This window comes from Phyllobates terribilis, unplaced genomic scaffold (assembly GCF_046119375.1).
Source record: "Phyllobates terribilis strain yellow unplaced genomic scaffold, ASM4611937v1 Scaffold_12__6_contigs__length_324123572, whole genome shotgun sequence".
NCBI lineage: Eukaryota > Metazoa > Chordata > Amphibia > Anura > Dendrobatidae > Phyllobates > Phyllobates terribilis.
Genome location: NW_027362772.1, coordinates 207683618 through 207710375, shown reverse-complemented (window position 1 = coordinate 207710375; position 26758 = coordinate 207683618). Strand labels below are relative to the sequence as shown.

General features: G+C 46.4%; 1 protein-coding gene across 3 annotated transcripts in view; it reads left to right on the top strand.

Moving 5' to 3' along the window:
* The window catches only part of NECTIN1 (nectin cell adhesion molecule 1), a 463174-nt gene that overhangs the window by 413114 nt on the left and 23302 nt on the right, over nucleotides 1–26758 (top strand). For all 3 annotated transcript variants that reach the window (XM_073656638.1, XM_073656640.1, XM_073656641.1), the window contains exon 8: nucleotides 9343–9453. In XM_073656638.1, coding sequence (XP_073512739.1) covers nucleotides 9343–9453 — 111 coding nt within the window. The remainder of the gene's footprint in view (nucleotides 1–9342; nucleotides 9454–26758) is intronic.

The following is a 26758-nucleotide window of genomic DNA, read 5'->3' as shown; positions in this document are numbered from 1 at the left end:
CCCTTACGGGTGAGCGCAGAGTTGGGAGCAGTCCGGGAAGAGAAATGTGGGATGAAGAGGCGGTAATAGTTAGCGAAGCCCAGGAATCGCTGAATCGCCTTCAACCCCTCCGGTCGGGGCCACTTTAAGACGGCAGAGACCTTCTCGGGGTCCATCCGTAGACCAGTCTTAGAGACAATATAGCCCAGGAACGGAAGAGAGGTCTGCTCGAAGAGGCATTTCCCAAATTTTGCATATAGGTGATTCTGAGCCTAAGCAGGACCTGACGAACATCCCTCCGGTGTGTGGGTAGATCCGGAGAGAAGACCAAGATGTCATCCAGGTACACCGCGATGCATGAATATAAGAGGTCACGGAAGATTTCGTTAACTAGTTCTTGGAAAACGGCTGGAGCATTACAGAGACCGAAGGGCATCACACGGTATTCATAGTGGCCGTCCCGGGTATTGAATGCCGTCTTCCACTCGTCTCCTTGGTGGATCCGGACCAAGTTATACGCCCCATGAGATCTTCGCGCCTTTAAGGCGGTCGAACAGCTCTGAGATGAGCGGCAGGGGGTATTTGTTTTTGATAGTAATCTGGTTGAGTCCCCTATAATTGATACAGGGGCATAGTGAACCGTCTTTCTTTTTTACGAAGAAGAATCCTGCTCCGGCCGGGGAAGTAGATTTCTGGATGAATCCCCTAGCCATATTTTCTTCGATATACTCAGACATGGCCCGGGTTTCGGCCAGCGACAAGGGGTAGATACGCCCACGGGGTGGCCAATGAGTTGGCAGTGTCTCAGCTTCCTTCTTGTCGAAGACATCTGCATTGGACCAGTAAGGTGCCGGTAGACCAGGTAAATTAGCCGGAGTAGACGGAGGTCGAGCCGGGCGAACCGGAACCAAGCAGGTCTCATGGCAATCCTGTCCCCAACGGAGCACCGCACCGGATCGCCAATTCAGAACGGGTTCATGTCTCTGTAGCCAGGGTAGAAAAAAGAGAGGGGTCGCTCACTGGTATATTCGGGTGCTCTGAAGAAAAAAGTAATCTAAATTGCAAAAAGAACTTCGGCACTCCATACATGAATATATAAGAAATATTGTATCTAGACTGATGTCACTTTGAAAAATGAAGGTTTTTTGCGCATAATTTGGCCAATTTATGTGTGCCCATCAACCACGACAAGGTCACCTTCGTATGATGGGTAACTACGCTACGCTACCACTGGATATGCCACTCTTGGGCTGTAAGCCTGTATGGACAATATGTCTCTGCTTGGGCTTTGAACCTACAATGTATGGGCTGGTAGAGCTAGTTAAAACCACCTGTGAATGAATAGAAAGAATTAGTGGGAGGGACACATGGTCAGAAAAAAGGCTGTCAAACTTCTAATAGTGTGAACACGTACCTGCTGCAATGTCCCAGGAGCGGGATCCCAAAAATGATTAATAGAAAAAAGAGAGGGGTCGCTCACTGGTCTATTCGGGTGCTCTGAAGAAAAAAGTAATCTAAATTGCAAAAAGAACTTCGGTACTCCATACATGAATATATAAGAAATATTGTATCTAGACTGATGTCACTTTGAAAAATGAAGGTTTTTTGCACATAATTTGACCAATTTATGTGTGCCCATCAACCATGACAAGGTCACTTTTGTATGATGGGAAATTACGCTACGCTAAAACTGGATATGCCACTCTTGGGCTGTAAGCCTGTATGAACAATATGTCTCTGCTTGGGCTTTTAACCTACAATCTATGGGCTGGTAGAGCTAGTTAAAACCACCTGTGACTGAATGGGAGGGACACATGGTCAGAAAAAAGGCTGTCAAACTTCTAATAGTGTGAACACGTACCTGCTGCAATGTTCCAGGAGCGGGATCCCAAAAATGATTAATAGAAAAAAGAGAGGGGTCGCTCACTGGTATATTCGGGTGCTCTGAAGAAAAAAGTAATCTAAATTGCAAAAAGAACTTCGGCACTCCATACATGAATATATAAGAAATATTGTATCTAGACTGATGTCACTTTGAAAAATGAAGGTTTTTTGCACATAATTTGGCCAATTTATGTGTGCCCATCAACCACGACAAGGTCACCTTCGTATGATGGGTAACTACGCTACGCTACCACTGGATATGCCACTCTTGGGCTGTTAGCCTGTATGGACAATATGTCTCTGCTTGGGCTTTGAACCTACAATGTATGGGCTGGTAGAGCTAGTTAAAACCACCTGTGAATGAATAGAAGGAATTAGTGGGAGGGACGCATGGTCAGAAAAATGGCTGTCAAACTTCTAATAGTGTGAACACGTACCTGCTGCAATGTCCCAGGAGCGGGATCCCAAAAATGATTAATAGAAAAAAGAGAGGGGTCGCTCACTGGTATATTTGGGTGCTCTGAAGAAAAAAGTAATCTAAATTGCAAAAAGAACTTTGGCACTCCATACATGAATATATAAGAAATATTGTATCTAGACTGATGTCGCTTTGAAAAATGAAGGTTTTTTGCGCATAATTTGGCCAATTTAGGTGTGTCCATCAACCACGACAAGGTCACCTTCGTATGATGGGTAACTACGCTACGCTACCACTGGATATGCCACTCTTGGGCTGTAAGCCTGTATGGACAATATGTCTCTGCTTGGGCTTTGAACCTACAATCTATGGGCTGGTAGAGCTAGTTAAAACCACCTGTGAATGAATAGAAGGAATTAGTGGGAGGGACGCATGGTCAGAAAAAAGGCTGTAGCCAGGGTAGACCTAGCAAAAGGGAGTGAGAGAGTCTGGATAACACATAGAAGGAGATCCTCTCCGAGTGCAGCATTCCCACCTGAAGGGTTACAGGCTCAGTGACGAGCAAGATGGTCACCGGAAGGAGTCTTCCATCCACGGAAGCGACTGCCAATGGTTCAGCCAGGGGTTTGGTGGGAATCTGATACTTCTCTACAAGGGACTGAGAAATGAGATTCCCAGCGGCTCTGGAATCCAGGTGGGCGGTTTCAAAGAAGCAGGTCTCTCCACAGGAAACACAAACGGATAGAGTCAAGGACGGAGAGGATTTACTCTTGCCTAGGATGACCTCTCCGAGTGGTCCTAGACACTTGAGTTTCCCGGCTTCACCGGACAGGAATGGATCAGATGCTCCTTACTACCACAGTAGAAACAGCTCCCCTCGGCTCGGCGTGTATCTTGGCGAGACTTGACCATCTTGGTCTGGTCGATCTGCATGGGTTCGGGCTAGCGTGCCCGGAGAGTTGCTGGTTGGGAGGCAGGTTTCTGGAAAACAGGAGCAAGACGAGGAAATCTTCTCTCCCGGGTAGTCTCCTTAGCTCGTTCCAGGAAACGGATGTCAATCCGGGTAGCTAGTGACACCAGGTCATCCAGGGTGGTAGGAATGTCCCGACCGGCTAGCTCGTCCTTGATTCGTCCAGAAAGACTCTCCCAGAAGGTGGACACCAGGGCCTCGTTGTTCCAGGCAAGCTCAGATGCGAGGGTACGGAACTGTATGGCATACTGGCCCACGGTGAGACTCCCTTGGTGGAGACGGAGCAATGAGGAGGCAGTAGAAGTCCTTCGTCCGGCCTCACCGAAGACCTTCCGGAAGGCAGTGAGGAAAGCCCGAAGTTCGGACACCAGGGGATCCCCTCTCTCCCATAGTGGGTTTAGCCATGCCAATGCTTCCCCGGTGAGGTGAGACATGATGAACGTCACCTTGGCCAGGTCAGAGGGAAACTGATGTGCCAGTAGTTCAAAGTGCAGCGTGCACTGGTTCAGAAAACCCCGACATAAAAAGGTGTCACCCCCAAAACGAGGAGGCGCAGAGAGCCGGGGTCCAGAGCTGGATGCCACGGCACTGGTAGGCAGAGGCGCCACCGGAGCGGGTGCCGCTCGGCTCAAGGCGGACACAGGTGGGACGGACAGCGTGTCCAGGCGAGAGTTGACAAACCGCAGGTAGGTCAGGATGGTTTCCTGTTGGGATCTCTGATGAGAAACCTCCTGGTACAGGTCAGCAAGCGAAGGAGCCTGGGGGCCACCGGGTTCCATGGCATGTGCAAACTGTTATGGATCTGAGTGGTGGAACCTCTGTGCTGCGGTGCAAGGAGGGACAAGATGGGTGTAACCAGGTATCAACTCGGACTGACGAAGGTCGCACGGCAGCTCAATCGACTCCGTGAACCATGGAAGGACCGAGCAGAGGGACCAGGTGCTACTCTGGACCAGTCCTTGTATGAGAGCAGGTGACTCCCATGGGTCAGAAGGCAGGGACTGACCGGTACAGCAGATGAGCACAGCAGGCAGGCTGACAGGTGATCCAGGTAGACGGACTGGCAGACACCACGGGTAACTGGCAGGAGCCTCCAGGTAGGCTGGCTGATAGTCACGGCAGGTAACAAGCAGGAGCCTCCAGGTAGGCTGGCTGGTAGGCACGGCAGGTAACTGGTACGTTCTCCGGGCAGGCAAGCCTGGCCCATAGACAGACTGGTGGATTTTGGGCCGTAAGCAGACTGTCGGGCAGAACTGATAGTCAGGCTGGCGGACTGGACTGGTTGTCAGGCTGGCGGACTGGACTGGTAGTCAGGCTGGCGGAATGGTAGTCAGGCTAGCAGCGGGACCTGAGGGCTGAAGCAGAGTTAGAACACAGAGCTACAACCTTGCACGGACACCTCCATTTTGGAGGAGGTGCCTTTTATATGAGAAGTCCTCCGGCCATTGGCCGGGGACTCCTTAGGACGGTGCGCGCGGCCCCTTTAAGCACAGTGCCCGGGAAGCTGCGTGCGCCAGCAGCAGCAGGAGAGCCGGAAAACGTCGGGCCAGGAGCACGGCGGTAAGGGGGACGGCTTCTCTGCCTGTCAGGGTGCAGAGACGCCGATGCTACAGAATGTAGAGAGGTCTGAAAAGGGGGCATAGAAAGGCGGGGAACGGAGTGTAGAGAGGTGGGAAAAGGGGGCACAGAAAGGAGGGGAATGGAGTGTAGAGAGGTCTGAAAAGGTGGATAGAAAGGCAGGGAATGGAGTGTAGAGAGGTCTGAAAAGGGGGCATAGAAAGGCTAGGAATGGAGTGTAGATAAGGCAGAGAATGGAGTGTAGAGAGGTCTGAAAAGGGGGCACAGAAAGGCGGGGAATGGAGTGTAGAGAGGAGGGAAAAGGGGGTGCAAAAGGGTGGGGAATGGAGTGTAGAGAGTTCTGAAAAAGGGGCACAGAAAGGCGGGTAATGGAGTATAGAGAGGTGGGAAAAGGGGGCACAGAAAGGCGGGGAATGGAGTGTAGAGAGGTCAGAAAAGAGGGCACAGAAAGGTGGAGAATGGAGTGTAGAGAGGTGGAAAAAGGGGGTGCAGAAAGATGGGGAATGGAGTGTAGAGCGGTGGGAAAAGGGGGCACAGAAAGGTGGGGAATGTAGTGTAGAGAGGTGGGAAAAGGGGGCACAGAAAGTAGGGCAATGGAGTGTAGAGAGGTCTGAAAAGGGGGCACAGAAAGGCGGGGAATGGATTGTAGAGAGGAGGGAAAAGGGGGTGCAAAAGGGTGGGGAATGGAGTGTAGAGAGGTGGGAAAAGGGGGCACAGAAAGGTGGGGAATGTAGTGTAGAGAGGTGGGAAAAGGGGGCACAGAAAGTTGGGGAATGGAGTGTAGAGAGGTCTGAAAAGGGGGCACAGAAAGGTGGGGAATGGAGTGTAGAGAGGTCTGAAAAGAGGGCATAGAAAGGCAGGGAATGGAGTGTAGATAGGTCTAAAAAGGGGGTACAGAAAGGCAGGGAATGGAGAGTAGAGAGGTCTGAAAAGGGGGTGCAAAAAAGCAGGGAATGGAGTGTAGAGAGGTCTGAAAAAAGGGAATAGGAAGGCAGGGAATGGAGTGTAGATAAGTCTAAAAAGGGGGTGCAGAAAGGCAGGGAATGGAGTGTAGAGAGGTCTGAAAAGGGGGCATAGGAAGGCGAGCAATAGAATGCAGAGCAGTGCGAAAAGGGGGTGCAGAAGGGCGGGTAATGGAGTGTAGAGAGGTCTGAAAAGGGGGCACAGAAAGGCAGGGAAAGGAGTGCAGAGAGGAGGGAAAAGGGGGTGCAGAAGGTCGGGCAATGGCGTGTAGGGAGGTCTGAAAAGGGGGCATAGAAATGCGGGGAATGGAGTGTAGAGAGGTCTGAAAAGGGGGCATAGAAAGATGGGGAATTGAGTGTAGAGAGGTTTGAAAAGGGGGCATAGAAAAATGGGGAATGGAGCATAGAGAGGTCTGAAAAGGGGGTACAGAAAGGCAGAGAATGGAGTATAGAGAGGTGGGAAAAGGGGGCACAGAAAAGCAGGAAATGGGGTGTAGAGAGGTGGGAAAAGGGGGCACAGAAAGGCAGAGAATGGAGCGTAAAGAGAGGTCTGAAAAGGGGACACAGAAAGGCAGGGAATGGAGTGCAGAGAAGTGGGAAAAGGGGGGCACAGAAAGGTGGGAAATGGAGTGTAGAGAGGTGGGAGAAGGGGTCACAGAACGTTGGGGAATGGAGTGTAGAGAGGTGGGAAAAGGGGGCACAGAAAGGTGGGGAATGGAGTGTAGAGAGATGGGAAAAGGGGGCACAGAAAGGCGGGGAATGGAGTTTAGAGAGGTGGGAAAAGGGGGTACAGAAAGGTGGGGAATAGAGTGTAGAGAGATCTGAAAAGGGTGCAGAGAAAGATGGGGAATGGAGTGTAGAAAGGTGGGAAAATGGTGCACAGAAAGGTGGGGAATGGAATGTAGAGAGGTCTGAAAAGAGGGATAGAAAGGCAGGGAATGGAGTGTAGCAAGGTCTGAAAAGAGGGCATAGAAAGGCAGGGAATGGAATGTAGACAAGTCTAAAAAGGGGGTGCAGAAATGCAGGGAATGGAGTATAGAGAGGTCTGAAAAGGAGGCATAGGAAGGCAGGGAATGGAGTGTAGATAAGTCTAAAAAGGGGGTGGAGAAAGGCAGGGAATGGAGTGTAGAGAGGTCTGAAAAGGGGGCATAGGAAGGTGAGGAATGGAATGTAGAGAGGTGGGAAAAGGTGGTGCAGAAAGGCGGACAATGGTGTGTAGAGAGGTCTGAAAAGGGGGCATAGAAATGTGGGGAATGGAATGTAGAGAGGTCTGAAAAGGGGGCATAGAAAGACGGGGAATGGAGTGTAGAGAGGTTTGAAAAGGGGGCATAGAAAGGTGGGAAATGGAGTGTAGAGAGGTCAGAAAAGGGGGCACAGAAAGGCGGGGAATGGAGTGTAGAGAGGTGGGAAAAGGGGGCACAGAAAGGCGGGGAATGGAGTGTAGAGAGGAGGGAAAATGGGGTGCAGAAGGACGGGGAATGGAGTGTAGAGAGGTCTGAAAAGGGGGCGTAGAAAGGTGGGGAATGGAGTGTAGAGAGGTGGGAAAAGGGTGCGCAGAAAAAAGGGGAATGAAGTTTAGAGAGGTTTGAAAAGGGGGCATAGAAAGACGGGGAATGGAGTGTAGAGAGGTCTGAAAAGGGGGCACAGAAAGGCAGAGAATGGAGTGTAGAGAGTTGGGAAAAGGAGGCGTAGAAAGGTGGGGAATGGAGTGTAGAGAGGTGGGAAAAGGGGGCACAGAAAGGTGGGGAATGGAGTGTTGAGAGGTCTGAAAAGGGTGCAGAGAAAGATGGGGAATGGAGTGTAGAGAGGTGGGAAAATAGCGCAGAGAAAGGTGGGGAATGGAGTTTAGAGAGATCTGAAAAGAGGGATAGAAAGGCAGCGAATGGAGTGTAGATAAGTCCAAAAAGGGGGTGCAGAAAGGCAGGGAATGGAGTGTAGAGAGGTCTGAAAAGGGGGCGTAGAAAGGTGGGGAATGGAGTGTAGAGAGGTGGGAAAAGGGTGTGCAGAAAGGAGGGGAATGAAGTTTAGAGAGGTTTGAAAAGGGGGCATAGAAAGGCAGGGAATGGAGTGTAGAGAGGTCTGAAAAGGGGGCACAGAAAGGCAGAGAATGGAGTGTAGAGAGGTGGGAAAATGGGGCGTAGAAAGGTGGGGAATGGAGTGTAGAGAGGTAGGAAAAAGGGGTGCAGAAAGGCAGGGAATGAAAACGGAGTCAAGTGGATATAGCCATTTCCAAAACTTTCCGTTTTGAACGCAATAATTGGATTTCTCTCATGACAACCTGAAGTAAAAAGTTAAGTACAAATTTGTAATTGATGCCAGAAAAGAATACCCTCCTGTTAAAATATAAATCTTTATTGATATACATTAAAATACCCTGTATTAAAAAGATAAACGATGTATAGATAAATCAATGTAAAGAATCATCCCTGGTAGGATCCCCTTCTATCAACTATCTACTGGGACTTCCCCTATTCCTGCATTAATACTATGCCCTCTGTTGGGATCTTTTTCATCCTACCAGGGATGATTATTCACATTGATTTATCTATACATCGTTTATCTTTTTAATACAAAGTATTTTAATGTATATCAATAAAGATTTATATTTTAATAGAAGGGTATTATTTTCTGGCATCAAATTGATAGTTCATACCCTATTATTCTATTTCATGTGAGCAGTTTTAAAAGTATGTATATATTAGATTAAACATTGATGTAAATTGTATGAGAGGAGGTTTTTACATGTGGATAGAGTAGTATATGCAGTATGGGATCTGAAATCAATAGCATAATTAATATCTTTTGGCCAGCACGTTTCTTGCTGCCACTGTACTGTCAGACAACTTGATCTCACGTGATAGATGATGTGCTAAATAACCTCTTTATGAAGCTGGAGTGCGGACGAGTGGTGTGCGTCTCCGTGCTCCATGGCACAGATCTTACTCCAGTCAGGTACTGGAGTGAGATTTCTGGCAGAGGAAACACCACAGCTCCTTATGAATTAGACAAGATGTGGCGCCTCCTCCTGACTCAGTTCTGCCCATTTTTTTCAGAGCTGAGAGAAGCAGGAGTGAAAACATCCAAAGTCGCTAATTATTTGCTCAACTCTGAGTTGTGCCTAAATTTTGCAACTTATCAAAGTTTTTATGAGTCTGGCATGAAAGCTTTAATGAATCTAGCCTATTGTGTGTAGAGCAAATGTGTAGTTTTTATATAGTAAAATAAAGTTTTGAGGTGTTATTACATTTTTAGTTTTGTAGAATTATGTCAAAGTGATAAACAAGTCCCAAAGCAAATAATTAGATCACTGCTTTCAAGAAAAATTACTGCAAATTTTTATTTTTCGCAGTTTTAGATGTCCTGAGTGGAAATAAGCAAAACTATAGAAAAGAGTTATCTTGTTTAAACTAACAAATTACAAAGTGCTAAAATGTGATGAAAGATAAAAAATAAAACTCTGGCTGTAAATTTTCCATGATTGTTATGTAACAGACATAAAAGCTGTAACATATAAAGTTCAGACGCGTTTATGTATATCACTGTCCCATCAGGTTGTGCACTTGGACCCTGTGAAGGCCGAAGAGGAGATTATAACACTGCCGATACAAACATCATATTATGATATGTCAGCATCAGACAACGCCCCCTACTGTGACCAGAGGGTAAGACATTAGTATGAAAATGATCATATATACTGCCGATGTACAAAACAAATGTACATAAACCATCATACAAGGATTGAATTGTTATTGACTATTTCTATACTTTAACATAAAATACATTATATTTTTAAAATAAAATAAAGTAGATTTATATTATTAAGCAGAACAGTTGTCACCCTGTGGTCAGTGTTGTTATCTAATACTGGGCCCATATTTTAGTAACGCCATGACACCCCGGTTGCCCTGTCTGCAAAAGCTACTATCTGCTGGAGAGTTAATTTAAGGGGCCCTTTAATATGGTTCCTATTAGGCTCACTTATTGAGGTGGATTCACAAATATGCAGGTCATGGTGAACACATGGACCCATGGCATTGGCACAGCAGGCTGGAAGGCATATGGAACAAGAGGACCCTGACAACTGGTTTTGCTAGACGGCAGACAAAGAGGCAAAGCAGAATATGCTGGAAGTCACAGAACCAGAGCGCAGATGAAGATAATGGCAGGTCTGAAGCAGCTTAAACATGTAGATGGCAAAATCACTGAATATGTAGTCTGTATTAGCAGTTCGTGATGCTCACAGCAAACGATGGGATTACCCACAGAGAGTTAATCAGCAAGTCTGTCTGTTTGTAGAAATCACAGGAATTGCCAAAGATAAATACAGCGTAGTGATTAGTCTCTAAATGTCAGTTCATAGCTCTTACTGTAAACGATGGGTTAACATGCTTGGTCTTTGAACCTTAAAGGGAATCTGTCGGCAGGTTTTTTGCTATGTAATCTGAAGACAGCAGGAGATAGAGGCTGAAAACAGAATTCAGGGGTATGTCACTTGTCAAAGTGTGTGCTGTTGTTTACTAACTGTGAAGGATTTATTACTAAGAGATTAACAATGCCGGACTAGTCCGGCAACTAAGCAGCTCACTGTCTATGGACTTTCTTTTGTGGGCGGGGTTAGCTTTCTCAGCTCTGCTTTATGCTAAATATAAAAGCTCTGATTGTGTCACAATGGCTGCACCCAGTAAAGTAAGTGATACATCATTGGATTCAGGGTCTCTTTGCCTACATCATGCTGCTCTTAGATGAGGTACGAATATCCTGCTGGCTGATTCCCTTTAAATGCTAGTTGCAGAATGATAGAAAACTAAGGAGATATCAGTAAGAGATAGAAGAAACAGAAGAAGCTGAATATACATAGAGTTCAAAGAAACAACATTGCACGCAGTACTATCGTAACACTAGACACATGCGTGTGTTAAAGTAGGGAGATGATGTTGCTGAGACACGCCAACCAACTTGTAAAACCCAACATGAAGCACAGTAAAGGATGGCAGCTGTAGGGAAATGGAGTCCGGCCCAGTTGAAGCAGGTGCGAAGCAGTTCCTGAGTGGCTGGTTGTGGAGTAATCCTCAAACTGTAAGTGTATGATGACTAGTGTTGAGCCACCCCCGTAGTGTTCGAGTTCGGTTCGGTTCGTCGAACACCCGTGTGTTCGCCGAACTGTTCGTCGAACTGTTCGTCGAACACCTTCAAACACCGTTAAAACCAATGGCAGGCAAACAAAAACACATAGAAACACATAGAAAACACCTTCAAAGGTGTCCAAAAGCTGACAAACTGCTCAGAAGACATAACTAACACATGGAAAAGTGACAAGTACATATAGTCATGCGAAAATAAAAGAGGTGGAGGAGTAAAAGGAGGGGGAGACACAGATATAGGCATGTCATGCCCTTCTAAAATCCAAAAAGTGAGAAGCCGACACGGCCAGTCCGTTCCTGCCCGTGCCACCTCCGTGTCGCCGGGTTTGTGCCAGAGCCGCGGTGGACCCTGACGGCCAGCCCCCCTCTCCTAATACTGGTGCCTGTCCGCTGGTGGGTCGAGCCCCCCGCGGTGGGGGGGGAGTAACATCTGCAGAAGAAAGACCATCTTCCAGCCAAACTAACATGTCGACTTCTTTTCGTGGACAATGTGATACGATCCCTTTGTTACGGACACGCCCATCGCTACAAATTCCAGATGAGGCACAAAAACAGCAGGTGCTTCAGCGGATATCAAGTGCTCCTTCAAGTGGGCTCTCCTCCACCTCAACTTCAACATCACAAATACTCCAGTCCTCAGAGGTGTCACCCCAATCGCACTTGCTTCCTCACAGCTCCCAAGTCTCCAGCTGCCCGTCTGAGTATGGGGTAACACAGATGGTTGAGTCTGCACAGCTGTTTACTCATACTATAGCCTGGGAAACGGAGGTCTGCTCCAGAGCTTCTGTTAATCCAGACGAGGAAATGATCTGCACTGATGCCCAGAATCTTTATAAGTCGGATCCAGGACCAGATGAAGAAGGTTCTGAGCATAATGTAGACCCTCGTTCCCAAACTGTAACTCCTGTTGGTGGAGACAATGATGAAGACGATGATGAGACTCAAATACCTGATTGGCGCGACAACTTGACTTTTCGGTCAGGGCAGGAAGAGGTTGGCTTTGAGGATGACGGGTGTGATAACACACAGGGTGATGATGACAAGGTTGGAGATCCCACTTACTGTCAACCCACAGTCAGCCAGTCGATGAGGTCACCCCGGCCTTTGCCTGGCCTTTGGGATGTCGCGGTGGTCGGCTCCCTGGCCCGTACCCTGGGGTCACTCTTTAAAAGGGTGGATAATTGTTAATTTTATAAGAGTTTGTGACACCACCTGTGGTATCTGGTGAGAAGCACCAGCGCTGCAGCAGTCCACTGAGGCCCGTGATAAGGCAGCTCGATGGTATAGCTCCCCACAGGTGGAGCTAGGTCTCAGGGCAGCGTATGCAGGGGGAATGCAGGACAGGCGAGACCCAGCTGGGTCAGAGCAAGAACGGAAACGGACACGGTAGTCACTTCAGTACCTTTTACTGGAGGAAATTCAGGCACATCCTGGAGCACTGTAGGGTGAAGGGTGCATATCAGGATCCTCCCCAATGAGCGGGTGTAGGGCCTCCTGTTTCTTGCCTCTGCGCAGTAAGTTTCTGACCTGCCTGGAGCTAGGCCTAACTTTGTCTCTGTCCTGCGCTGGCTGACCTTGTGGTAGGGCCTTCTCTTGAAGTTCACGCTCCCAGTATGCGGGGCCTAAGCGTCTCCTGGCTCTGTTACGTATCAGCACCTTAGCGATCCTGGGACTTGTAGTTCTCCAGGGATTCCGGTTATGCCTTACTGGGTCATAGAGATCCCGGTAAGCTCGGATCCGGTGTCCGGTAAATGCTTCGGGGTGAGCTGGTTAAGCTCCTCTGCCCCTTATGTACTAACTCGCCACTCGCCTTCGGCCTACTCGGGCCCTCAATAGGCTATACACACTAACGGCAGCTTGCCGCGCTTCACCGATCTTATGACGCCGGCACACCTTAAGCTCTATCTGGGCTCCCTGAATCTAGCTAGCAGGAGCCTCGTGCTCCACTGCTGAACTATTAACTGAGTTCTCTAGACTAGACTGAGCTCCACTGCAGACTGACCTCTCTTAGGCTTCTCTACTGCAGGAACTCTTCAGAGGAACTGAACTGCCTAGCTCCACCTTCCCTATTTATATCCCTAACGGGCTCCCTCTGCTGGTCTGAGGTGGAAGGTGGAGATGTGTGAATGTTTATGGGGGCCTCTTGTGGAGGATTCCATCAATACACTCTTCTAGGATCTGTGATACCAAGCGCAGCGGGGCGTCACAGATGCTATTGACGACGAGGTTAGGTTGCGCCTTCCTGGACAGAGACGGAGTACTGGAAGCACGTCAACAACTGCATCCTCAACCACAACTCCGCCTCTGACCACAAGTCGTAGTGGCTCTTCAGGTCGCATGGGCTCTAAGCCTTGCATAGCCTGGGCATTTATTCAGATCGATAAGGATGACCCAACTCGTGTTATCTGTAATATTTGTCACCAAAAGCTAAGTAGAGGCCAAAAAATTCATAGTTTGAGTACTTCATGCATGTACCGTCACATGGATATGAAGCATAAGTTGCAGTGGCAAGCTCACTGTGCTACAATGCGGCCTAGCAGGCTGGGCCAACCACCGTCTGCCCCATCTTGTGCATCCGCGGCCTCTTCATCCTCTGTGACTGGGGGGACAGCAGTCACACATGTTTTTGGACGCAGACCTGCCACCTCTTTACCTGCAACAGCCAGTGTGATTGGCAGGTCGTCAGTTCATTGGGAAGTGGAAACACCTGCTGGTGTTGAGAGCTCTCTGACATCGAGAGCACCACCTTTGGATCAAGGCAACCTAACATGTCCGCCTGCATCTTCCTCACAGACCGGCAGTTTGCCAGGGACACCCTACTCAACCCCGTCAAAGCACAACAGCCAGCCCTCGGTCCCTCAGATGTGGACAAGTAAAAGAGCATTTCCTCCTAGCCATGAGAAAGCTAAGAGGTTGAATTTCACCATCTGCAAGCTGTTGGCTACAGAAATGCTGCCTTTCCGCCTGGAGGACACAGTGGATTTTTGAGACCTTATGTCCGTCGCAGTACCCCAGTACCAGATGCCCAGTCGGCACTACTTCTCAAAGAAAGGTGTGCCTGCGCTCCACCAGCATGTCGCACACAACATCACCGCTTCTTTGAGAAACTCTGTGTGTGACAGGGTGCATTTCACCACAGACACTTGGACGAGTAGGCATGGACAGGGGCGTTACATGTCGCTGACAGGGCACTGGGTAACTATGGTGACAGCAGGACAAGGGGCTGCTGTCCAAGTCTTGCCGTCCCCGCGAGTTGTACGTCAATCCTCTTTATCTAGAAGTTCCTCCACTGCTTCTGCCTCCTCAACCTCCTCTCGGTCCTCCACCTGCACCCAAAGCCTGTCTGGTAATGCCACCTGCGTTCTAACTGCGCACCTCCTTACTATGCTGGCAGCAGGGCTCAACGGCATCAGTGTTTACTTTGAAATGTCTGGGAAATGTGAGTCACACAGCTGAGGACTTGTGGTCAGCTCTGGAGACCCAGTTTCATGAATGGTTGTCTCCACTGGACCTGCAACCAGGGAAGGCCGTGTGCGACAATGCTGCAAACCTGGATGCGGCCCTTCGCCGGGGCAATGTTACACACGTGCCTTGTATGGCTCACGTGTTGAACCTGGTTGTCCATAAATTTTTAGCCCACTATCCTGGACTAGATGGCCTTCTGCAGAGGGCACGGTCGCTGTGTGCTCACTTCCGCCGTTCGCATCCCGCAGCTCAACGACTTACATCTCTACAGAAGTCGTTGGGCCTGCCAGTTCACCGGCTGAAATGCGATGTGCCGACACGGTGGAATTCAACTCTGCACATGTTGCAGCGACTGTGGCAGCACCGACAAGCCCTGGTGCAATAGTTTCTGACGTATAGCCTGGGCCAACGAGATCCAGAGGTGGGGCAAATCACACAGCAGGAGTGGTCTCAGATCAGGGACCTATGAAGTTGACGCGCCCCCTGGGCCGTGGGGTACCCAGAGCCGGGCCGGTAGACGCTGGGGGTTGTAGTCACTGTGGCGGTGACCCGGTCCGTGACCCAGGGCGGTCAATCCAACGGTAATTTGTATATATGGATTTTATAATGTCCGACTACGCCACCTGTGGAGTGCGGCCAAAGGGGCCGCCGCTGCGGAACAGTCCTCTGAAGCTGGTGGTTTTGCTGCAATGGTATTATTACTCACCACAGGAAGAGTGTAGCTTCAGGGCAGTGTGGGTGGATGATGGTGGTTGTAGTGCAGGGAGTCAGTAATGAACACAGAGTCCGTGTGATGCAGTCCCAAGATCTTTACTCACAGTTGTTGCAGTCCAGATTACAGGTACCAGAGCTATCTCACCCGTCGTGCTGTGCGTACTCAGTGAGGGGCTCAGTCCACCCCCAGATAGCTCTGGAGTACTTAGCAGGACCCCCTTCTGTGTGTCCTTTCTCTGGCCTTCTCCCTGCACCTCACACCCAGTGACACTTCTATCCGGTATCCTCGGGCCTTGGCGTGCGACTTGTGTTCCGTCCCCTGGGTCCTATGTGGCTACCTTCTTAGTGAGACTGGTGTGGACTTTTGCCTGCAGTACATGAAATGCTGCAGCCTCCGGTTTCTAGTTGAGCCTTGCTGTTTCTCCTCTAGTTGAGGGACCGGTTCCCCTTATCTGGCCTGACCCCTCTACCTCCTGGTAGCAGCGGGAGTACAGGTGGCCTTCTGCACGGCCCGTAGCCCTAGGGTCCCTTTGGTTCCTGGAGCCTTCCTGCTCCCACTCTTCTCTTCTCTCCTTCAGTCCTGGGCCTCCCAGGCTAGGCCTGCCTCCGGAGCAGAGCTCATGCCGAGCCTCTGCTCCTGTCACTTTTCCTCCTCTGACTGGCTTGCTCTTTCTAAGATGGCTTCCAATTTATACTCTCCCTGTCATGTGCTCCCCTAAGCTGCTCCCCTAAGCACCCACTACATAGGATCCTCCCACCAGCTAGGGACCTGGGACTGTGCTCTCCCTTAGGAGCAATCTCGCCCTAACCCCACTGCGGGTATGTGTTGGATGCAGGTGTTAGGGTCCCAAGCCATACGCCTTCCTTACCTGAGGGTGAGATACCACACCTCTGGGTGAGATGCAGTAACTCTGTGGTGACTGCACCCTCAGGGGCGCCACACACCTTTCTGCACAGTTTTGAAATGGCGACGAAGATGTTTAGTGCTGACGACGATGCCATTATCAGCATAACTATTCCGGTGATTTACATGCTGGAGCACACATTAAACAGAATTCAGAGTCAGGTGGTCGGACAAGAGGAGGTGGAGGAAGTAGAGGAGGAGTCGTATGCGGAAGGGATAACATCTCCAAGGTCCAGACGGTTGGCAGCACCAAGGAGGCAGGCATGGGAGGGTGGGGGAGAGGGATTAAACAGGGCGCATGGTAGCAGCCAAACTGTTGAGGAAGGTGCAGGAGCCGAGGAAGAAGTGGAGGATGAACTGGCGATGGGCATGGAAGACTTATCAGATGAGGGAGACCTTGATCACATTTCTGTTGTGCGAGGTTGGGGGGAGAGGGCAGAGGAAAGAAGCATGATTCTTACCTCGCTACCAACACAACAAGGACTTGGTCCTCCTGGATGTGCAAGACACATGAGTGCCTTCTTGCTGCACTACCTGCAACATGACCCTCAGATTGCAGAATTCGAAGTAATCTCGACTACTGGGTTGCCACACTCTTAGATCCCCGGTACAAAAGTAAATTTGCCGAAATAATTCCTGCCATAAAAAGGGATTGACGCATGCAGGAGTATCTGCAGACGCTGTTGCAGAATCTTACATGTGCTTTTCCACAAAACACCAGTGGTGCACGAAGTGAATCTCACAGTTCTAACTTGCCAACCTTGGGACTGTCGAGTCTTCATCACTCAAACCGTAACAGTAACACAGTATCTGCTGGTAACAGCAATTTTGTGAAATCATTTCACCACTTTTTTAGACCATCCTTTGCAAGGCCACAGGAGACAAGTAGTCTGACACATAGTCAATGCCTAGAGAGGATGGTGCAGGAGTATCTCCAAGTGAACATCGAAGCCATGACTGTGTCACTGGACCCTTGCTCATTTTGGTATTCCAATCTGGAAAAATGGCCGGAGCTCGCCACTCACGCCTTGGAGATCTTGTCATGCCCTGCAGCCAGTGTTCTCTCTGAACGTGTGTTCAGCGCTGCTGATGGTGTGCTGACAGATAAGCGCACGCGGCTGTCCACTGAGAATGTAGACAGACTCACGTTCATAAAGATGAACAAATCATGGATTCGCAAGGACTTTTCTAATCCTGTGTTATCCTTGGGAGGCTAAAAGCTTGAGGATTTGGTAATATCACCTCACCAACCGTTTTAAGCAACTGTGGGGCAATTAATGCCACTTAACCCTAGAACGCATGACCATAAAAATCTACACTTTCATATACCTGGGGCCTTTTAGGCCCGTGTGCAAATAACATTGAATAACTCAAACTCAAATGACAAACAACTATATACATGAAGAATACCTAGAGTTTCAAAATTCTAACTAAAGTAATCTTGCAGAAAATAGAAAACAATTAACAGGGCGGGACTGCGAGGCCCCAGGTATGCATTCTAGGGTTAAGTGGTGTCTGTGCCACAATTTTGGGAAAAAATGGAAACTCTTTTTGGAGTCCCCTTGCTGTGTCTTACGTGACGTTGGCATCGTCAATTCCAGGTGGGTTGGGTCGCTCCCCCCCCCTTTTAACTGTAAGAAACTACATACACTATGGCTTGGGGTAACACAGATGATTGAGTCTGAAGAGCTGTTTACTCAGAGGTCTGCTCCAAATCTTCAGTGTCTGCTAGTCAGCGTAGAATTTTTAACTGCATCTAGCCTAGGCAATACTTTGGGCGTAGTAGCCCAGCTGCGAAGCAAGCTGCACCGCCTGTGTATCTAATAAGAATTTTTAAATGCATCTAGCCTAGGCAGACTGTGGGGACCCCCAACCAAACCCAGACGCTCAGCCCCCCTACCGCCCCCCTTTCCTTGACAATACAATAATGTAACTCTTACAACTGGATGGGTGAGGATCGGTCACAGCTTTATTAACTCTTTATACTCATTCCATTAGAAAGACATTTTATTTCTAAAATAATTCAGCTTTTTGCAGCATGCCCTGGGTCTCCACTCCGGCAACTTGGCCAACAAGTGTAACTCTCCAACATGTCCTTTCTATTTCCAGGCCACGGAGGATCCTGCGTACTCGTATGCAGGACTCTGACCCCCACCCATCACTCTTAACGCTTGTTCCACTCCGTCCTGGAGTCCTGACAGGAATATGTCCAGTCCAATATCCATTAAGTGAACACCGTCGGGCCGTATGAGGCCTGCTTTATCTCCTTCCAGTTGTCGGTGTCGTACCACTACACCGCCTCTGTCTCTTCTAAATTTTGCCATCCGAATATTTATTACCCGCCTTGTCCGTTCGATGGCCGTGATGTCTCGCGCACCTTGCCATACCGCTATCGGCACAATCTCTGACCATACTAAAGCTAGTTTTGTGAAAAATTCTCTGAAGCGCTCAGTGTCTAGTTTCATTATTGCCATTAGTTATGCGCTCTTGTGATGACCTAGGTTGTTTCCCCCGGCCTGTATAACTAAGATGACCAGACATCTTGCCTCTCTCCCTACCTTGATTACCTCCATTAGTACCTGTGGCCATAGCAGGCCTCTAATACCTCTCCAGTTGAAATATGTGTTATGAAACTCTAATTTCCTCCCGCCTGGGCGGACTTTCGCCCTTTAATCTGCCCAATATATATACGAGTGGCCTATCACCCACACTGTTGGCTTAGCGTCACCTGTAAAAGAAACAAACCACGTTAGGATAACAAGTCCGGTCTTATGTATCTTGCCAAACATGTGGATCACCATCTCTCTATCCTCTGAACTTCCGTTTCTGACAGTCCTGCTCTTGCTGCTTCTGTGGCCGCGCCTATGCGGAATGAGTGTGTCCCGTAATCTTTGGAGTGGTTCCCTGCCGATGTTATGCATTTATTAAATATAGCTTGGAACTGGTATCTTGATAATGGCGTCCCATCAATGTGTGATAGGAACAAATTACTTTGTGATCTGATGGTTAGATATGGTTTTACTATTGTTACCCGACTCAGTGTACCGTTTGTGGGTTGTAGAAGTACCCAAGTGCCCCTGCCCGCTAGAACCATTTTCGATTTGTGTATGCGTAGACGTATTGCATTATTGCCTATGACTACGTCCTGGTGTAATAAGCCTCCACTGGTGCTAATTTTGGATTGAGGGACTAATTCGCTTATGCATAGCGCCCCGAAGAAGGCGATCACAAATGCAGTAGACAGTAGTGTTGCTTCAAATTGTGAGTGTCATGTTAATGGTGTTAGGGATATGATGTGAGAAATCAGTTTTAGTGACACGGGACGGGACGTCTACACTCCTGACTTGGCTGACCCCTTTTCCACCCTTTTATGGATTGTCTGATGATGAATCTTTGTCACATCTCCCCAATTCAGTAGTTGGAAGTGAAATGCTACTCCGGTCAGACACCGCTGCGCTAACGCCCCTGATATGCCCCTCATCATTAGCTGGTGGAGAAATTCTATGGTGACTTGTGATCTGGCTTGTTCACATTGGTCAACCCGTCTGCCTGCTACTAGTCGTGTCCACTCTTCCCATGCCTTACCGTATGCTTGCCACGTCGACGGGGCAACTGACGCTCTGATTAATGGCATCAACTATTCGCCACTAGATCCCATAGGGAAGGTGGGCAACTGTTGTCCCGATGGGTGGGCATTGTGGAAGAGCTCTGTGAAAATCTGCCAATTGAATTGTTATAAAGCGTTAGCAGCAGCTTTAGACCCCTCAGCATAGTGGCTAGCGCGGACCCATACATTGTGTTTTAGGCAAAGGAATGCTAGCCTGGGTAGTAGGCCTAGCACTGGGAGAGACGATGATGCCATCTTATTAATGCAGTGCGCTAAGCTGGTGTTTTTTGTTATGAAGCGTATATTTTTGTAAGCCAGGAGCGCGCCCCATATTTCTATTGCTACCACTATTGGGAAGAAAAATTATTTTCAGGGCTAGATGCAGCGAAAAATTATTATTAATTGAAAAGCTGGTGGAGCTTGGTATAAATGGCCTAATACAATGAGACCCACACACTGCTAGAAGGCCAAATATTTTTTCAGAGTTAGATGCAGAAAAAAATTATATTCAGTTTGCAACCTGATGGAGGTCAGTATAGATGGACTAATAGAACAAGTCCCACACACTGCTAGAAGGCCAAATATTTTTTCAGAGGTAGATGCAGACAAAAAATTATTTTGAATTTGCAACCTGATGGAGGTCAGTATAGATGACTAATAGAACAAGTCCCACACACTGCTAGAAGGCCAAATATTTTTTCAGTGCTAGATGCAGAAAAAAATTATATTCAGTTTGCAACCTTATGGAGGTCAGTATAGATGGACTAATAGAACAAGTCCCACACACAGCTAGAAGGCCAAATATTTTTTCAGAGGTAGATGCAGAAAAAAATTATATTCAGTTTGCAACCTTATGGAGGTCAGTATAGATGGACTAATAGAACAAGTCCCACACACAGCTAGAAGCCCAATATTTTTTCAGAGGTAGATGCAGAAAAAAATATATTCAGTTTGCAACCTGATGGAGGTCAGTATAGATGGACTAATACAACAAGTCCCACACACAGCTAGAAGCCCAATATTTTTTCAGAGGTAGATGCAGAAAAAAATATATTCAGTTTGCAACCTGATGGAGGTCTGTATAGATGGATTAATAGAACAAGTCCCACACATAGCTAGAAGCCCAATATTTTTTCAGAGGTAGATGCAGAAAAAAATATATTCAGTTTGCAACCTGATGGAGGTCTGTATAGATGGATTAATAGAACAAGTCCCACACACAGCTAGAAGCCCAATATTTTTTCAGAGGTAGATGCAGAAAAAAATATATTCAGTTTGCAACCTGATGGAGGTCAGTATAGATGGACTAATAGAACAAGTCCCACACACAGCTAGAAGGCCAAATATTTTTTCAGAGGTAGATGCAGAAAAAAATTATATTCAGTTTGCAACCTTATGGAGGTCAGTATAGATGGACTAATAGAACAAGTCCCACACACAGCTAGAAGCCCAATATTTTTTCAGAGGTAGATGCAGAAAAAAATATATTCAGTTTGCAACCTGATGGAGGTCAGTATAGATGGACTAATACAACAAGTCCCACACACAGCTAGAAGCCCAATATTTTTTCAGAGGTAGATGCAGAAAAAAATATATTCAGTTTGCAACCTGATGGAGGTCTGTATAGATGGATTAATAGAACAAGTCCCACACATAGCTAGAAGCCCAATATTTTTTCAGAGGTAGATGCAGAAAAAAATATATTCAGTTTGCAACCTGATGGATTTCTGTATAGATGGATTAATAGAACAAGTCCCACACACAGCTAGAAGCCCAATATTTTTTCAGAGGTAGATGCAGAAAAAAATATATTCAGTTTGCAACCTGATGGAGGTCAGTATAGATGGACTAATACAACAAGTCCCACACACAGCTAGAAGCCCAATATTTTTTCAGAGGTAGATGCAGAAAAAAATATATTCAGTTTGCAACCTGATGGAGGTCTGTATAGATGGATTTATAGAACAAGTCCCACACACAGCTAGAAGCCCAATATTTTTTCAGAGGTAGATGCAGAAAAAAATATATTCAGTTTGCAACCTGATGGAGGTCTGTATAGATGGATTAATAGAACAAGTCCCACACACAGCTAGAAGCCCAATATTTTTTCAGAGCTAGATGCAGAAAAAAATTATATTCAATTTGCAACCTGATGGAGGTCAGTATAGATGGACTAATAGAATGATGCTATGCCCAAAAGATTTTACTTCACTAGGTGCAGGAAAAAAATTGGTATTCTATACACAGGTGGTATATCTTGCAACACAGATAGGCTACTCCACTGACTAACACACTCTGCAATAGGCCAAAAAGGATTAGCTTTGCTAGATTCAGCCAAATGCTGTGAAAAAAACTTGCACAGCACTGGCACAGACCTGCCTGGCAAAAACTGATAGGAACTGATGTAACCTAGTCCTGAAAAGGACTCCAATTACAATTAGTCTTTACTCCCACAATCTATCTATTTAAGAGCACAGACCTGCCTGATAAAAGTCGTAGGAAATGCTGTAACCTAGTCCTTAAAAGGACTGCAATCACAACTATTCCCTACTCCCAAGCTATCTGTAGATTTGTGCGAAAATTGGCTTGAAATTAACAAGGTATAGCGCACACAGCAACAGCGGTGCCGTCTAACACGCAGCTGCAGCAGTGAGAAAATGGTGGCGACGGGGAAAATGGCTTGGTCTTATAGGGCAAGGACATATGACATACACTGCCAATGACACATGCCCTTGCTTGTGTGAAAAAAAGCACTTCGCTCCGTGTGTGCGCTGCTGATAGGCTGACAGATTGCACCTCCCCACTGCAAATGCGGGAAAGAGAAAAAAAAATGGAGATCTTCATTGTTCCTGCAGAGATCCATCCCCTGCCCCTCCCCCCACCCCGCTGTACACTCAAACTGCGTATTAACATTAATTTTCATCATTACTGAGAAAAAATCCAGTTATGATTTTGGTGCACGAACAGTTATCGAACATAACCTCGAACAGCCGAATTTTTCTCAAATTGTTCGTGTTCGCCGAACGGCTCGAACACCGCCCAAAACAGCTCGAATTTGAGATTGGCGAACAGTTCGAGTAGAACAACGCTCATCTCTAATGATGACATGGGTTGAATGCACAGCGGCATTTCCATGAGAATTTTCCTTATTAGCATTATGGAATAAATTTTACAAAATCTCATCAACACCACACAATGAAAATCTGGAAGATATATTGGTTGGTGTTGCAGATTTGACTTTTCTGGAGTTTCAACATGGATTTCATTCTTAGCAATACAATAGGTGACGCTGGCTGTATATTCAGTTTGGTGAAGATTTTGCCACTGCAGATCAATTGTTAATTGTCCTCTGACAAAAATTTTGCATCAGATACAGTGGTGTGAAAAAGTGTTTGCCCCCTTCCTAATTCCTTATTCTTTTGCATGTTTGTCACACTTAAATGTTTAGATCACAATACAAATTTAAATATTTGATAAACATACCACAAGTAAACACAAAATTCACTTTTTAAATGAAGGTCTTTATTATTAAGGGAAAAAGAAATCCAAACCTACAGGGTCCCGTGTGATACAGTGATTGCACCCCCCCATCCCACTTAAAACATAAATTAACTGTGGTTTATCACATTTTTGGGAAACTGAGTTCAATTTCCCTAGCCGCACACAGGCCTGATTACTGCCACACCTGTTCTCAATCAAGAAATCACTTAAATAGGACCTGCCTGACAAAGTGAAGTAGACAAAAATATCCTCAAAAGCTAGACATCATGCTGTGATGCAAAGAAATTCAGGAACAAATGAGAAACAAAGTAATTGAGACCTATCAGTCTAGAAAAGATTATAAATCCATTTCTAACGCTTTGGGACTCCAGCGAACTACAGTGAGCACCTTATTCACAAATGGCAAAAACATGGAACAGTGGTGAACATTCCCATGAGTGGTCGACCAACCAAAATTACCCCAAAAGCGCAGCGATGACTCATCCAAGAGGACACAAAAGACCCCACGATAACATCCAAAGAACTTCAGGCCTCATTTGCCTCAGTTAAGGTCAGTTTTCATGACTCCACCATAAGAAGGAGACTGGGCAAAAATGGTATGCATGGAAGAGTTGCAAGATGAAAACCACTGCTGAGCAAAAAGAACATAAAGCTCTTCTCAGTTTTGCCAGAAAACATCTTGATGATCACCAAGACTTTTGGGAAAATACTCTGTGGACTGATAAGACAAAAGTTGAACTTTTTGGAAGATGTTTGTCCCATTACATCAGGCGAAGAAGTAACACAGCATTTCAGAAAAGGAACATCATACCAACAGTAAAATATGGTGGTGGTAGTGTGATAGTCTCGGGCTGTTTTGCTGCTTCAGGACCTGGAAGACTTGCTGTGGTAAATGAATTCTGATGTCTACCAAAAAATCCTGAAGGAGAATGTCCAGCCATCTGTTTGTGACCTCAAACTGAAGCGCACTTGGGTTATGTAGCAGGATAATGATCCAAAACACACCAGAAAGTCCACCTCTGAATGGCTTAAGAAAAACAAAATTAAGACTTTGGAGTAGCCTAGTCAAAGTCCTGACCTTAATCTGATTGAGATGCTGTGGCATGACCTTAAAAAGGTGGTTCATGGTCAGGAACCCTCCAATGTGGCTGAATTTCAACAATTTTGCAAAGATGAGTGGGCCAAAATTCCTTTAGAGCGTTGTAAAAGACTCATTGCCAGTTATTGCAAACGCTTGATTGCAGTTGTTGCTGCTAAGGGTGGCCCAACCAATTATTAGGTTTAGGGGGTAATCACTTTTTCACACAGGGCCCAGTAGGTTTGGATTTCTTTTTCCCTTAATAATAAAGACCTTCATTTAAAAACTGAATTTTGTGGTAACTTGTGTTATCTTTGTCTAATATTTAAATTTGTTTTATGATCTGAAACATTTAGGTGTGACAAACATGCAAAAGAAGAAGAAATTAGGGTGGGGCAAACACTTTTTCACACCACTGTATATCCTGTATGAATAAAACCTTGGACATTCGCATATACACATACAGTTTATACGTAGGGTCTGGATTTCTCATTCATAAGACTCAGCCATGCAGCTCCTTTGTTACAGTAAAGGTCTAGTGACCCAAAAGCCACAATGCGGCCTACTGGATGACCAGGGTCTTGCAAATAATATGTTCCCCAAAGCAATTTCTCTGGAATAATAAGAACAATGAAAAAATATTGCAGATATATTGTCAAATCTGGTGCAAAATAGTAAGTTTATCTTGGCTAATGTGGCTCCGTTTGTGTCAGCGATTATATTTTCTTCTGTCAACTGGAGGCTATTAGTATCACTGTTTGTCAGGGTGTAATCTCTCTTTCATGGACTTGAGGGACATGTATTATCAGTGTGACAGCCGATAAATATGTTTTTTTCCAGATGAATACGTGTCTGATTTTGCAGAAATTACTGTACATCATCACTTTTCTATTGGAATTCTCCTCATGGCACTGCCCGACTCCTGTCAATGCTCCTTATAAATTAACATTTTCTCCAATATAAACCGTAGGTGGATGTGTTGATTCCTGAATGCTTTTACTGATTTGTGCAGCCAATCAAAATGATCCTATGGAAAAAAAGCTCTATCATTAGACATAGCCAAGAGCCATGTCAGTGCACTGCTGTGTTGGCATTCTATAAAACTATATAACTGAAGGTCGAAATGGAGGTTTTCCGGCTTGTCATCACTGTATATAACTGCTTGCATCAGGATTGACGTGGACTAGGGTCTCACATGTTTCACGGCTTGAAAGTCTCCTCCTTAAGGCCTAAAATACAGCTTTTCTAAAGTTCATATTAGAAAAGACGAGATAAAAAAAAAGCTTTACAGAAACTTTGCTTTGGAGGGGGGAGTGCCCTTCCCAGACATTTAGTTTTAAAGGGAATCTGTTAGAAGTTTTTTTGCTATTTAATCTGAGAGCAGCATAATATAGGGGCAGAGACCTTGATTCCAGCGATGGGTCACTTATTAGGATGTGTGCTGTAGTTTCAATATAATGAGTGTTTTGTCACTAGGAGATTATCACTAGAGGACTAGTTTTGTGTAACCCCCGCCCCACCGCTGATTGGCTGCTTGCTGATAATGCACTGTGTACACAGGAAGCTGCCAGCCAGTGGTGTGGGCAGGTTATACACAGCTCAGCATTCATAGCAATGCTACATTCACAGCAAAGAATACAGAGATTATATCAAAACCATACCAAGCAGTTGAGTAAGTGATACATTGCTGTTATTAGCCTCTCTGCCCCTACATCATGCAGCTCTCAGATTCCATAACAAAATAGCAAAAACCTGCTGATTGATTCCCCTTATTTAGGATAAATGTCATTAATTGGGTATTACTTTCTCCAGTCATTAACCTAAGTATGTCATCTTCCTTGGCCCATCCATGGGATTAAGTAACTAGCTTACTAAAATGCGGGATCTCCTTTCTTGTAATAAAAGATTGTTGCAAATCTATAGATACAAGTGCTTCTCAGAAAATTAGAATATCATCAAAATGTTCATTTATTTCAACTCTTCAATTCAAAAAGTGAAACTCATATATTATATAGAGTCATTACAGACAGAGTGATCTAGTTCAAGTGTTTATTTCTGTTAATGTTGATGATTATTGCTTACAGCCAATGTAAACAGAAAAGTTGTTATCTCAGTAAATTAGAATAATTAACAAAAAATACCTGCAAAGGCTTTCTAAGCATTTAAAAATGTCCCTTAGCCTGTTTCAGTAGGCTCCACAATCATGGAAAAGACTGGTGACTTGACAGATGTCCAGAAGGCAGTCATTGACATACTCCACAAGGATGGTAAGCCACAAAAGGTCATTGCTAAAGAAGTAGGCTGTTCACAGAGTTCTCTATCCAAGCATATCAATGGAAAGTTGAGTGGAAGGAAAAAGTGTGGTAGAAAAAGGTGCACAAGCAACTGGGATAACTGTAGCCTTGAAAGGATTGTTAAGAAAAGGCAATTCAAACATTTGGGGGATATTCACAAGGAGTGGACTGCGGCTGGAGTCATTGCTTCAAGAGCCATCACACACAGACGTATCCAGGACATGGGCTACAAGTGTCGCATTCCTTATGTCAAGCCACTCATG